The sequence below is a fragment of the Vigna angularis genome, chromosome 2 (assembly GCF_016808095.1).
Source record: "Vigna angularis cultivar LongXiaoDou No.4 chromosome 2, ASM1680809v1, whole genome shotgun sequence".
Taxonomy (NCBI): Eukaryota; Viridiplantae; Streptophyta; class Magnoliopsida; order Fabales; family Fabaceae; genus Vigna; species Vigna angularis.
In genome coordinates, this window is record NC_068971.1 from 7,466,785 (window position 1) to 7,480,812 (window position 14,028).

A 14,028-nucleotide genomic window follows, 5' to 3' on the forward strand; every position below is an offset into this window, starting at 1 on the left:
TATTGTAAGTTGGTATCTTATTCTGAAGGATTAAGTATCTTTCAATAAGAGTTTAACTAAATACAACCTATAGTAAAGTTCACCTTGAAACTAAAGTTAAAACAAGGTTATGAGCTAATTTAATAACATAAATCAGATCCATTTGAGTTTCTCTTTCAAACATTCCCTTTTTTAATCTCTTTTCACTGTGTTACTATTTGCTTCAGATAAGTCCATACAGAAAAGAATAACCAACCACATCATGGCCATTTCAGATTCTCATATTAAGTTATATAACACTGTTGCTGCTATCAAGTTTGGACAAATCTTCACATGACTCACAATTTCCTTATATAAAACTAACCAAAAGTAAAGATAATCACACAAAGAACCGTTCTGATATATATCTTATATAATGTGTACTGTACAACTATTGTAGGATAATCATGTTGTTATCTAACCTATACAAGAGGATAGGTATAAAGTGTGATTGAAGAACCTGATACAAGCTAACAAAATGAAATGATAACTTTCTTTCCTAGAATGTCTACAAACAATAGATATACAGTTCAATTAAAATGGGAGAAAAATAATGCTATTGATCAGTGGTTTTGAAGCCAGTCATGGATTGCAGAGCGAAGAGCACGATTGGGAACAAGATTGTGATGTGCAAGCTTACCATTAGTCATTGGTGAGTTGTCATTACCACCATCAAGCCATCCTCGTATAGCCTCAGCTTCATAAGTAAAACCATCTGCTGCTACATGTGGATCTCGCATGACTTCCTGTAAAGTAGGAACACATACAGGGAGGATTTTCTTAGATGGCAGCTTTATATTCAAAGATGTATCATTCCACTGATTGGAAGATATATTGAAGGAGAAGAAAATAAAGATATAAAGAAGGGATTTGACTCTAAAGTGAGCAACTCAGTTTAGAAGGTAAAATAAGCAATCTCAGCCGTTAGAAAATTCAGTTGATATTTCAATACATCCATGATTTGTATTCACCACTGATTTTCTGATCATTGACTGAAACTACCTACTTTATACCATAAAATGAGTCCTTAACTTCAGAGGTGTCAAATCCTGAAAAGGGGCAACCCTGTGAAGCTGTTTTTCCAGCATTTTGAAGGCATGACCTCCAAGACAAAAGGCAGCAATCTTACTTTTGCGTCAAGCTTGGTGGCAAGTGAAGTAAAAATGTTACAGAATAAAGTAAATAAATAAAGAATAGGAAAATGCAAGCTTGAAATTTGGGTCCACTTTAAAATGAAATGAGAATTGGGATGAGTTTCATTTCCTTAGACAAGTGTTCATTGGGGGCAGAGATTCTACAACGGCATAATTAAAAGCCTAAACTCAGAAAACAAAGGTAGACAGAGAAAGTTACCTGGAAGATTGGGCAAATAAAATATGACGGAGGTTGTGAAAGTCCTTCAGAACTTAGTCCAAAGGAGTTTGTGCCTCCCGAAGAAACTCTCATTGCATCAAGTATCCTCCAGACATCAGAATAAAGATCTGGACGGCTCTTTCGGTTCATATCACAACATCTCAAAGCCAAGCGAGCCAATTGTTCAGCCTGCACAAATGGCCAGTCTCCAGCCACAGGATCCAAAAGGGATTTCAACTTTCCAGTATCTAATGCATATTTCACTTCCTTTGTTATTCCCAAGGCTGGTCTCCCTGTCAATAATCTCAACAATATGATTCCAAATGAATAAACATCTGACTTCGGAGTAAGTTCCCCTGAGGCAAGAAACTCAGGATCCATGTAGACAAATGTTCCTTTTGGGTCAGTTTTCCAAAACTCTGTAGAATTGCTACTGGAACTCTCACAGTTCGATAATATACGACATATTCCAAAGTCACTAAGCTTGCTAATAAGGTTTGCATCAAGGAGAATGTTCGACGGTTTCAAGTCACCATGCACTATGCTGTGAGGTTTACTGGAATGGAGAAAGATGAGGGCAGAGCATAGTTCAGTAGCAACACGGATTCGAGTTTGCCACGATAATGGAGGGGTATTATCCTTGCAGGCAAGGCGATCTTCGAGGCTTCCATTGGGTAAATACTCATAGACAAGAGCCCATGCATCTGGGCAGGCTCCAATGAGTGTGATAAGATTGGGATGCCTTAGTTTGCTCAGCACATCAACCTGATACAAAACCGAAAGTGGGATAAAAAAAATATTCATTTTACAAAAATCTAGGTTATGAACCCTTCATTCATACCCTTAGAGACAATATTGATAATATATTATTATACCAAGAACCAAAAAACACAAGTTCCAAAAGAATATGCAAAACATGGGAGTTTGGATTTTAGGAGAACCTAAAAAATCTGTTACTATTTTGCTGCTAGCTCCACAGTTTTTTTTTTTGTTCTTGTTAGGATATTTATCCTATTTTATCATCATTATAGTGTGTCAAGGGTTACCCTATTTATCATGATTATATTATGTCTAGGATTACCCTATTTATCATGATTATATTGTGTCTAGGGTTACCCTATTTATCATGTATTTGTGTATCAATTTATTCTTATAAATAGAAGATTGTGAGAGGGATCAATTAAGCCCTCTAGAATTATTTTACAGTTTCAATCTTAAGTTGGTATCAGAGCGGGTCGATCCCGCTCTGGTTTCTGTCTCGTAATATATATTTGTCCGGCGCCACAGTTCTTTGTCGCCCGCCGCTGCCCGCCGCTGCCCGCCGCCGGCCACCGTCAACCGTCGGCCACCGTCGGCCGTCGCCGGCCACCGTCTCCGGCCACCGTCTCCAGCCACCGTCCGGCCACCGTCACCGCCGGCCACCGCCCGCCATTGCCGGCCACCGTCGTCCATCACTGTCAAAGTTTCCTTCGTCTAAACCCTTAGGGTTTTCTTGTTCTTCGTTAGTACTATTCGTCTTCTTCAGAAATGGCGTCTGGCAGTACTCTTTCCTTCTCTGGAAGTCCATCAATTACCTCCGAGAAGCTAAATGGAAAAAATTATCTATCATGGTCTGCTGCCGTTGAAATGTGGTTCCTTGGCCAAGGGCATTATGACCACCTTGAGCGAGATGGAAGCCATGTGCCTACTGAAAAAGCTGATCAGTGGAAACAAGCAGATTTCCAGTTGTGTGCCCTGTTATGGCAATCAGTGGAACCCAAACTTTTTGTATCTTTGAGGGCTTTCAAAACTTGTCACTCCTTTTGGAAGAAAGCCCAAAGCATTTATGCCAACGATATTCAACGTCTCTATGACACTACGAATAAACTTGCATCTCTTAAAATGACAGACCATGATATGGTGTCCTTCATGACTGAAGCCCAATCTGCTGTCGAAGAACTTAGGATGTTTTTGGAAGTAGATCCATTAGAGGATATAAAAAAGAAACTAGACAAATTCTACATGGTGTTGATCCTTCGTGCCCTACATCCCGATTTTGATCATCTCAGAGATCAACTTCTAACTAGTCATGAGGTCCCCTCTATGGAAACATTGACCACTCGCCTTCTGCGTGTCCCAGTATCTCAAACTCAAGAAGCGCATGAACTAGTGGAACCATCTGTCATGGTTGCCACACGAGGAAGAGGAGGACGTGGCACTAGAGGAGGAGGACGAGGAGGTCGGGGACGTACTCAATGCACATATTGTAAAAGGATGGGTCATACTCAAGAGAATTGCTACTCCTTACATGGTTTCCCTTCCAAAACCGCCAATATTTCGAAGACTGAAACTTCCACTTTGAAAACTGAAACCTCTACTTCTATGTTTCCTGAGGATGAATATCAAGAGTATTTAAGGTTAAAGTCTAACAGCTTGGCACAACCATCTCAATCTCCCAATACATCAACAGCCTGCGTTTCTCAATCTATGGAATGTCAAAATTCATGGGTAATTGACTCAGGTGCTTCTGATCACATTTCTGGTAATACCTCTTTGTTCTCATCTATTTCCTTTCGAGAAAAACCTCATTTCATAACCCTTGCAAATGGATCTAAAACTTCTTCCAAAGGAGTCGGTCATGTTTCTTTGTCTCCCTCCCTCAATCTCAACTCAGTCCTTTTTGTCCCTAATTGTCCTTTTAATTTAATTTCCTTAAGCCAGTTGACTAAAATGTTAAATTGTTCAATAACCTTTGATCATAAATCTTTTGTTATACAGGAGCGTGGTTCGGGGAGACAGATTGGAGAAGGATATGAAGCTGGCGGATTATACCATTTTGGATCTCGTCCAAGGGTGTCTTGTGTTGCTGCTCTTAATCCTAAAGTGCTACATGATCGACTTGGCCATCCTCATTTGTCCAAATTAAAAAAGATGTGTCCTGAACTTAGTGGTCTCCAAACCTTAGAATGTGAGTCATGTCAATTAGGAAAACATGTTAGATCTTCCTTTCCTAAAAGGTCTCAATCAATATGTAATTCTAGTTTTTCCATCATCCATTCTGATATATGGGGACCTAGTCGTATCTCCTCCTTTGGTTATAGATATTTTGTTACCTTTATTGATGAATATTCAAGATGTACTTGGGTTTATCTTATGAAAAATCGTTCTGAATTGTTAGCTATCTTTACATCCTTTTTGAATGAAATCAAGAATCAATTTGGTCAAGTAATCAAAATATTAAGAAGTGATAATGCCAAAGAGTATTTTTCATCCTCCTTTTCTGCCATCTTGAGTTCCCATGGTATCTTACATCAGTCTACTTGTCCTCATACACCACAGCAAAATGGTATAGCAGAACGAAAAAATAGACACTTGGTTGAAACTGCTCGTACCCTTTTGCTTGGTGCCCATATTCCTGTCCATCACTGGGGGGATGCCATCTTAACTGCATGTTATCTTATTAATAGGATGCCCTCCTCCTCTCTTGATAATAAAGTCCCTTTCTCCATTTTGTTTCCTAATGATCCTCTCTTTCATACATCTCCCCGAGTGTTTGGCTGTGTATGTTTTGTTCATGACATGTCTCCAGGTCTAGACAAACTCTCCGCTCGCGCTCTCAAATGTGTCTTCTTAGGCTATTCTCGACTTCAAAAAGGATATCGGTGTTACTCTCCTGAAACTAAGAAGTATTACATGTCTGCCAATGTCACATTCTTTGAACAGACTCCTTACTTCTCTCCATCTGTTCAGGATGTTTCTATCCTCCAGCAGGTCCTTCCTATTCCAATGGTTGAGTCAAATAGCTCCACTGTCTCTGTCATTCCCAGTCATGATCACAATCCTTCTACACCTGTTTCTCCACATACTGAGATCATCCCACACAGGGCCCCAATGGATAGTCCACCTCCCCAAGACAATGGTGAATCTCCTACTTCAGATTCTTCTCCCTCGTCACCTCCTCCCACGCCTCCTGGTGCAAATGATTCAGCATGGCCTATTGCCCTCAGAAAAGGTACTCGTTCCACTCGGAACCCTCATCCCATTTATAATTTTCTAAGCTATCATCGATTGTCGCCCTCCTATTTTTCTCTTTTATCCTCAGTGTCCTCTGTTGTTATACCCAAGAATGTGAAAGAAGCACTTGATCATCCTGGATGGCGACAAGCTATGATTGCAGAAATGCAGGCTCTTGACCACAGTAATACTTGGGAGCTGGTGCCCCTTCCCCCAGGAAAAAAGGCGGTTGGTTGTCGATGGGTGTATGCAGTTAAAGTTGGCCCTGATGGTGAAATTGATCGGCTCAAAGCTCGGATTGTTGCAAAAGGTTACACTCAGGTTTATGGTCTTGATTATTGTGACACTTTCTCTCCTGTAGCCAAGATGACTACTATTCGTCTCTTCTTTGCCATGGCAGCCATTCGTCACTGGCCACTTCATCAATTGGATATCAAGAATGCCTTCCTACATGGTGATCTTGAGGAAGAAGTTTATATGGAGCAACCTCCAGGGTTTGTTGCTCAGGGGGAGTCTGGTATGGTATGCAAATTGCATCGATCTCTATATGGCCTCAAGCAATCCCCACGTGCTTGGTTTGGAAAGTTTAGCTCCATTGTTCAAAAATTTGGGCTAAAACGCAGTGAAGCAGACCATTCAGTTTTTTATTGTCATTCTTCTCTCGGGAAATGTGTTTACTTAATAGTATATGTTGATGATATTGTCATTACAGGAAATGATGCTGTTGGAATATCTCAACTAAAAGAGTACTTGTGTAGACATTTTCAAACCAAGGATCTTGGAAGTCTCAAATATTTCTTAGGCATTGAAGTAGCGCAATCAAAAGATGGAGTTGTAATCTCCCAAAGGAAGTATGCTCTTGATATATTACAAGAAACAGGCATGATTGATTGTAGACCGGTAGACAGTCCCATGGACCCAAACCAGAAATTAAGGACAGAAGAAGGTGAATTATTCTCCGATCCAGAGAGGTATAGGAGGCTGGTTGGCAAACTGATTTATCTCACTATTACAAGGCCAGATCTATCCTTTGCAGTTGGAGTGGTTAGTCAGTTCATGCAGGCTCCATGTATTGACCATTGGAATGCTCTCATTCGCATTCTAAGGTATGTAAAGAAGGCTCCCGGGCAAGGATTGTTATATGAAGATAAAGGAAGCATTCATGTCTCTGGGTATTGTGATGCAGATTGGGCAGGTTCACCTATTGATAGACGGTCTACAACAGGATATTGTGTTTTTCTGGGAGGAAACATTATTTCATGGAAAAGTAAGAAACAGAATGTAGTAGCTCGATCAACCGCGGAAGCCGAGTATAGGGCAATGGCATCACTAACATGTGAACTTATATGGGTGAAACAATTCCTTCAAGAGGTTAAATTTTGTGACATCCATACTATGAAGATGTATTGCGACAATCAAGCTGCTCTCCACATTGCATCAAATCCAGTGTTTCACGAGAGGACTAAACATATAGAAATTGATTGTCATTTTGTTCGTGAAAAGTTGTTGACCAAAGAAATATGTACTGAGTTTATTGGGTCAAACGATCAACTCGCAGATGTATTGACCAAGTCATTAAGGGGTCCTCGGATTGAGTTTATTTGTTCCAAGCTTGGTACATACAATTTGTATGCTCCAGCTTGAGGGGGAGTGTTAGGATATTTATCCTATTTTATCATCATTATAGTGTGTCAAGGGTTACCCTATTTATCATGATTATATTATGTCTAGGATTACCCTATTCATCATGATTATATTGTGTCTAGGGTTACCCTATTTATCATGTATTTGTGTATCAATTTATTCTTATAAATAGAAGATTGTGAGAGGGATCAATTAAGCCCTCTAGAATTATTTTACAGTTTCAATCTTAAGTGTTCTTATATCAATGAAAGATCAGTTGAGGCCAACTTTATTTTATTCTTGGACTTTTACACAGGTGTTTTCAGAAGTTCTACATCCAGCACACAAAGATTTATCGATGATTAGAATAAGATGTTTTAGACTATCATATAAAAGTCAAGCCACCTTACCTCCTGTTGAAACTCCAAGGGTCCTTGCATGCTGTCAGAGTGCAATCTTTTTATAGCCACCTCAGTGTAACTCAAGACACCTTTAAATATACTTCCATATCCACCTTCACCAACTTTTAAGGATGGATTGAAGTTATCTGTTGCTTCTTTAATCTCTGAAAAGGAGAATTCTGAGAACAATTGAGGGACATGGGAGCTTGAGGTCTCTCCTTGCTTTTTCCTCAATTCTTCAGCCTCTCTCAAAGCATTATCACGCTGAATCTGCAATTCCTCTCGTTCATTCTTGTAGCTCTGTAACAGATCCACAGCAGATACAATCTTCTGCTCCAGCTCCTTTATGATAAGTTCAGATGATGCAATCTGACTCTCCAGAGATGCCTTCTGATCAAGGGCGAGGTGGAGTTCTTCCCTAACTTTGTCTCTCAGTCTCTTCGCATTCTCAAGTTCTTCTTTTTCTTTCCTAAGTTCTTCCTCTGCCAATTTCCTCAGGTTCAACTCCTCCGTATATAAGCTTTCAGAAGCTTTAGCCTGTCAATTGGGCAGTTCAAACGTTGATAAGGATTAGAAGTGGTATCATGCTGCAACATTGGCCTATCACTAGATAATATAACTTAAAATGATTCCTACTGTTAGGAACCCAGATTAGAAAATAGAAGAAAGGAGAGATTGTATTTCTTGACCACAAAGGATATGGGAAAAGGAGGGATAACTCTCCTCCAAGGATTTCCCCTTTTACAGACAACAGGTGCTCAATTTACAGATTAACAAATTTGAATGAATATCCTCCCCCTGCAGTTCTATTTTTTGTTCAGTCATTACTTTAACTAACACTCTTTTGCCCAGTGTCCTAGCACCTATTCATTCAAATGATCATTAGCATTGATTAAGGTTGCTTCGTATGTGATCCTTTCTTGTTTAACTAGTGACTGATAAACATAATCATGTAAGTACTGAAGAAGTATAACAAGAACTCAACAACCAAATAACTACCTTGCGTATAGCTTCAAAGGCTTCTTTTTCAGCATTCCTACGTCTGACAGTTTCTTTATATGCAGTTAGTGAAGCATCCTCCGCTTCGGTCATAGCTTGTTGAAGCTGGTCGTAGATAGTATCATCTATTCCACCATCCTGCTAGTGTTCAATAATTTTTTCCAAAAATATCAGCATAAAGCTTGGTAATTAAAACTCTTTTCCTCATTTACAATTTAGAAAGTAAAAATGCATCATCAATTGCAAACTTTACAATACAAAATATATGCACATGCTCTGTAATAGGCAGTCATTGCTGAAGAAGAAAATAACATTTGTGTATACCAGTGTACTAGGAGGAGATGAATGATGAAGATCCTCTATAACCAGCTGACTCATAGTCAACTCTAATGCATTCTCACTGCTTTCAGTAATTAATCCTGGGGTCAAAGCTAGATCAACTGCACTGTCAGAGGATATTGACAAGCCAGAAGGACTCATCATTGACAGCCTTTCTGATTCATCAGAACTTACTTCTGTACCCATCCTGTCACGTGGAGTTGAAAACCCTACAGTTTCTTCTGGAGAAGAAACAGCTGGAAAGCTTGCTAGATGTCCATCACTGGCAGACCTTACTCTGCGCGCATCATTGGTTAGATTTCCTCGGCGACCTTGCCCCAGTGTAACAGACTGTGATCTGAAAGTTCTCACAGAGTTTGGCACTTGCTGCACCAAAGGAGATGCAACCTCTACATTACCTTCATTCAAACTGTGATCCCTGAGTTAATATGTTACATCAGTAAATCAGTACCAGAAATTATCTAATCCAAGTGCAAAGACATATTAGAGGGATAATTTTTGGCACATAATAAAATACAAGTTAGTTAAATCCAGAGTTGAAAAAAGAGTTAGAGCTTAACAACTCGGAAAAGAATATTAGGAATTGTACTTTGTTATTTGATAATATGAATAGACTATATATACATGGAGAATGATCCTAATATTTATAGGCTATAGTTTTGCACAATTAAAATTGAAAAAAGGAAAGTAAATGACATGAAGAAGCTGGTGACAGTGACAATGGTGGCAATGAGTTCCAATGGCAATTAAAGTGTTGAATCTAAGTCCTGAATGCAATAAAGGTGCCATATACTGAATAGACGAATAAAATCAGCTGCAATGATGACCTCTAGGGTTTGAATGCGGAAGTGGAGTCCCTAGGATGGAAGCTCTTATACCATCTTGAAAAAGGAGATTAAGAATTGGATATTATTTATTATCTTCTGATAATGAGTACAAGCTACAGATCCGGCTGGGGAGACTCATCCTAACATTTATAAGCTACATGATTACAGTTAAAAATAAAAGAAATTAAACTACAAGGAAATAAATACAAAATAGAAACTGAAATAATGAAATGAGATAAAACTGTGCTTAAACATAGTATTCCCAGGACTGCAAACCTTCCTTCTTAATTACTTTTATCTTTCATAAGCCACTATACACATGAATATCAAAACACATTAACCTTTTTCGGATTTCACATACCTTGTGTGTATAAGGTGCCCTTTGCAGATAAACTGTATGTGACAAGAAGCTGGAGCTTGCTTACACACATAGATGGCTTTCTTAGATCTAAGGTCCATCATTCTCCTGCAATGTCATGCAAATAAGCTAATCAAAACATAATATTTATTTCATAAAAACAAACAGATACAAAAATTGGGAAAAATTGTCAAAAGATATAACTAGTTGATTGTCAGAACAAACAAAAGAGAGCACAGTGTCTGTAAAATTACACGTGCATATGAATTGGTAAAGGAATATGATAGCTCCAGACACCCAAAAAAATTTGGGACAATACAATCAAAGTGGAGAGGTATAGATCCATCTAAAAAAGCCACTGAACTAGACAAAATAAAATTGGACGTACTTCTCCATAAGCATTTCTAGGAAAAGAAATAAGAAGAAATGAATAAGCTTCTCCATAAGCTAATTTGTAGAAGCTCTCACGTATATCTTCTCTAAATTCTTATTTCAAACTTGTGCATAAGTTAATTTTAGCCTGTGAAGAAGTTCGTTTCATTTTTTTTCTTTTTATTTTTCTCTTCTAAACGTGCTTCTGGAGAAGCCTATCCAAACAATCATGATTCACTGAAAAAATCCACCCCAGAAAGTATGGCTGTTTGCATGCTGTCCACAAGTATAGCAATTTATTAATCATATTTATTACAAAAATAACCACTATACCATCTTCAATACTTTTTACATTATCATCATCAAATTTTGGGTAAAAATGAACAGAACATTGTGGTTGGAGGGAGGTTATTTGGTTTCTTACCTATTATAGTACTTATCTGATGCTGCTCCCATTACAAGCTTTCGGATGCCATGCTGAGATACAAGCTCTATAATTCCTTTTTCAATGTTATCCATTTCAATATGTAATTTTTCTGCTCGCACCTGTATCAGAAAGTTATTAGTGCATATTAAGAAACTTTCAAACTACACATGCTCATAGAATTACAATAGTTACCCCCATCCGTTCACAGATTTGAAGATATTCATCCAGAGTCCTATGCATGTCTTGCTTTTCTTCTTCCCAGTATGCTTGAACCTGCTCCTCTTTTAGTGCACTTGTAGGGAATTTACCTCCCACTATAAACAAGAACATGGATGTTTTAGACCATGATCATGTATGAATGAAAATACAGCAGGGCAGAGAGAATTTACAACAGTTACCATGCATTAAACCCAAAACTGTTTCCTGATAATAACTACACCAGTAATAAACCAATACAACAAATGGTCAATTTGACACCTGCCGCTCAACAACATCTTCAAGTTCAAACTTTAAAACTTAAAAAAAAAATGGAACATATTGATCTTATAACTAGATTTCTGAGGTTGGCCTGATTATTTTATGAGCCTTATTTGGTTCTAATTTCAAATCACCTTATCATTTATAACTGGCAATAGTGAGTGCAATTTAAAGTGAAGCTCCCAACTTTAGCAGGGTCATATCCATTGTAATCCAAACAGTTACCATGACCCCAAGTTGAGTTAGTAAAGCTGATAGAAAGTTCCTAAAGAATCAATAAATTTAAGAAATCAAAGAACAAATACATATAGAGAAACATAGTATATACATACATAGGGGGATCATTGTTGCACGAACATGAACATAAAGAATGCAAATCCTCTTTCCTCCGTAGTGTTGTATTGCCCATATCAGATTTGATCTGCTCTCCTTCACTTCTTTTGCCACAGCAACATAGATTGGCTGATCAACCACACCTGGATTAGGCTCCTCCAAAATTTCCCCACTAGCATCAGAAGGTGACCTCACAGAACCCATCCTTTGTGATGTTGCAAGCACAGGACTCACCACTGCCATCCTAGGAGATGCAGTAATACAGTTGACCCACTAAAAAATAAATAAATAACTCAACTTTTTGTCTCTTTCTCTCAAAAAATCTCTCTCTCTCAACAATTCGTTATTATCTCTGAATAATACACAAATACCCCCACCCCAACTACCAAACCCAAAAATTAATGATCAACCACTCTCTCTCTCTCTTTCTCCCAAGAAAAAGTTCAACTTTCTCCCAACAAAATTGGTAATTATCTCTGTATTTCTCACCACCATAACATACCCAAAAATTAATCTTCAGAATCTCTTAAACCCAACAAAAATTCTTTCTCTAGGACTCATAAAACCCAACAACATACCGAAATTTTCTCCAAAGTGTGCAATTTTGCAAATAAGATGCTCAAGAAAACGTTCACCTAATAACAAAGAGACAGAAAACAAAAACAAAACACAACAAAACAAAAATTAACCTTAACCCCTTGTCTCTATCACCAACACCATTCACAGATTCTCACAGAAACTCATTGTCGTGGGAAAGGCAAGTCGTGAAAATGATATAAAGGAGAAGGTTTCGATGGTGGTGTTGAGAATTTGCGAAAATATGACAGCAAGGTCTCTCTCACTCCTCACCTTGAGAACATATGAATAGCATGAAAAGAGTAACCTTGAGTTACCCTTCTCAAAATCATTGTGGTATAGGTACAAACTGAATAAGCTCTCCAAGTTAATAAAGAAAGTTCTCAAGACAGATGTAAAGAGAATGTGTGGTGTTGACTTCAAATTATTTAGTAGATAAATTATAAGAAAATGCCACACATACCACCAATTTATTAGGTGCAACTGTAAGGAACTGAAAATTGAAAAGAAAAAAAAATAGACAAATTTAGATGTTATATAATATTTCATGAAAGATAAATTAGATGTATTACACACAACACATAAGTATGAGATCTATATGTAATTAAAAGATTGTTATAATGAGTTTGAGTATATTTATACTATGAGATTGTCTGAGGTCGTAACAATTTTGACATAGAATATATGAATTCACCACAATCGTATTTATATATGTTATTGTTTTGATAGTTTATCCTTCATTTTGTAAGATATTATATTTTTTATTTAATATTTTTATGTAATTATAGTTTCTTGTTTATTACTTGATATTGGATAAAACAAAATATTTTTTTAATATTAAAGTCTTTTGAACATATACAAGTCTAAGTTTATGTATATAAATATAAGTTTGTATATATTGGTTATTCATGAGAGATATTTTATATTTGTTAGAGTGTTAAGAATAAAGATGATTGTAAGTTTTTTACATTAAAGAATGGACATTGATAGATCTGGCTTCTAATCTTAAGTTTGTGGGACATTTTTTTTATAAGAATTAATTTAAGTACTTATAAAATAATTTAAGAATTGTGGTGATTTTAATAAGTTACACTCATTATTTTATTTATAAAAAAGTTTAATTATAAATATAATTGATTTTAATGAGTTTTATTTTATAAAAGATATTATTTTTTAGCAATATTTTCTAAAACTTTCTCTATTTTTTTTTTATTTTTTTTAATTTGTCTCTCGTTTGTTTAATTATCAAAGATCACGAGTAGATTCATGGTAAAAAGGTATACACTTTTGATTAATCAAAATATCAAAGTAAGTTCATTTTTGCTCTATTTTTTAGTTAGTTTAACATTTTTGAAGCACACTTAAGATCTATGCATGTGACTCAAAATAACTAAAGTAAATATCTATTTAGTTGTAACTGTAATGGTATAGTTAGATCTATGATTTGTTGTTTATGTAGGAAGTTAGAACATCATGTAAGAAATAGAGTTGTAAGGAATAATTGTGAGTTAAAGAGGATATTTAACCAAGGTAAAAGAAGTTAATATTATTATGTACCATTTGATTTATATAATTTAAATTTAGCATATGGCGATATGAGTTTGCATTGTTATGTTGTTAAACGTGAAATTGATGATGTGATTGATTGTATAATTAATTATGATATGTAAATTGTAACATCCCAATTATATAGGAAACATATATAATGAAGACGTCATCATGCATAATATAGGAAAGCAGTCGAGATTAAATAGGATTAGAGTCATCCTAAAATGAGTCAGAAAATTTAAAACTTAAGCGTACTAAAGTATTTCAAAAGGATAGGATTCACCGGGAGATCCATAATAACATAATAGTAATTCAAAATACAAGAAATGCTAAGAAAACCCTAAGGAGACTAAGCGGCAGCATCGTCTTCCTCCAAAGCCTGCT

General features: G+C 36.8%; 2 protein-coding genes across 4 annotated transcripts; one reads left to right on the top strand and one right to left on the bottom strand.

Moving 5' to 3' along the window:
• Window positions 1-355: 355 nt before the first annotated feature.
• On the bottom strand, window positions 356-12,478 carry LOC108329284 (U-box domain-containing protein 33). 3 transcript variants are annotated; one of them, XM_017563429.2, is made up of 10 exons: window positions 12,210-12,478; window positions 11,520-11,793; window positions 10,903-11,024; window positions 10,708-10,829; window positions 9,915-10,019; window positions 8,712-9,144; window positions 8,388-8,528; window positions 7,398-7,925; window positions 1,372-2,136; window positions 356-764 (listed from the first exon to the last, which is right to left on the bottom strand). In XM_017563429.2, the coding sequence occupies exons 2-10, from the start codon at window positions 11,761-11,763 to the stop codon at window positions 582-584; spliced, it is 2,643 nt and encodes an 880-aa protein (XP_017418918.1). In that variant the 5' UTR covers window positions 11,764-11,793; window positions 12,210-12,478; the 3' UTR covers window positions 356-581. The 3 variants fall into 3 exon arrangements, with proteins under 3 accessions (XP_017418918.1, XP_017418917.1, XP_017418919.1); XM_017563428.2 differs by having other exon boundaries at window positions 11,520-12,478; XM_017563430.2 differs by having other exon boundaries at window positions 8,388-8,525; window positions 11,520-12,477.
• On the top strand, window positions 5,730-7,218 carry LOC128195418 (secreted RxLR effector protein 161-like). Its single transcript, XM_052872851.1, has 2 exons — window positions 5,730-5,886; window positions 6,077-7,218. Exon 2 carries the CDS (start codon window positions 6,247-6,249, stop codon window positions 7,006-7,008), a length of 762 nt encoding a protein of 253 aa, XP_052728811.1. The 5' UTR covers window positions 5,730-5,886; window positions 6,077-6,246; the 3' UTR covers window positions 7,009-7,218.
• Window positions 12,479-14,028: the final 1,550 nt, after the last annotated feature.

Excerpts from the sequence above, each read along its gene's own strand:
- LOC128195418 (XM_052872851.1), top strand. The coding sequence starts at position 6,247 with ATGATTGATTGTAGACCGGTAGACAGTCCCATGGACCCAAACCAGAAA.
- LOC108329284 (XM_017563429.2), bottom strand. The coding sequence starts at position 11,763 with ATGGCAGTGGTGAGTCCTGTGCTTGCAACATCACAAAGGATGGGTTCT. Across the intron at positions 9,145-9,914 it reads GGGCACCTTATACACACAAG|GGATCACAGTTTGAATGAAG; the intron begins GTATGTGAAATC and ends ATATTAACTCAG. Across the intron at positions 7,926-8,387 it reads CCTTTGAAGCTATACGCAAG|GCTAAAGCTTCTGAAAGCTT; the intron begins GTAGTTATTTGG and ends CCCAATTGACAG.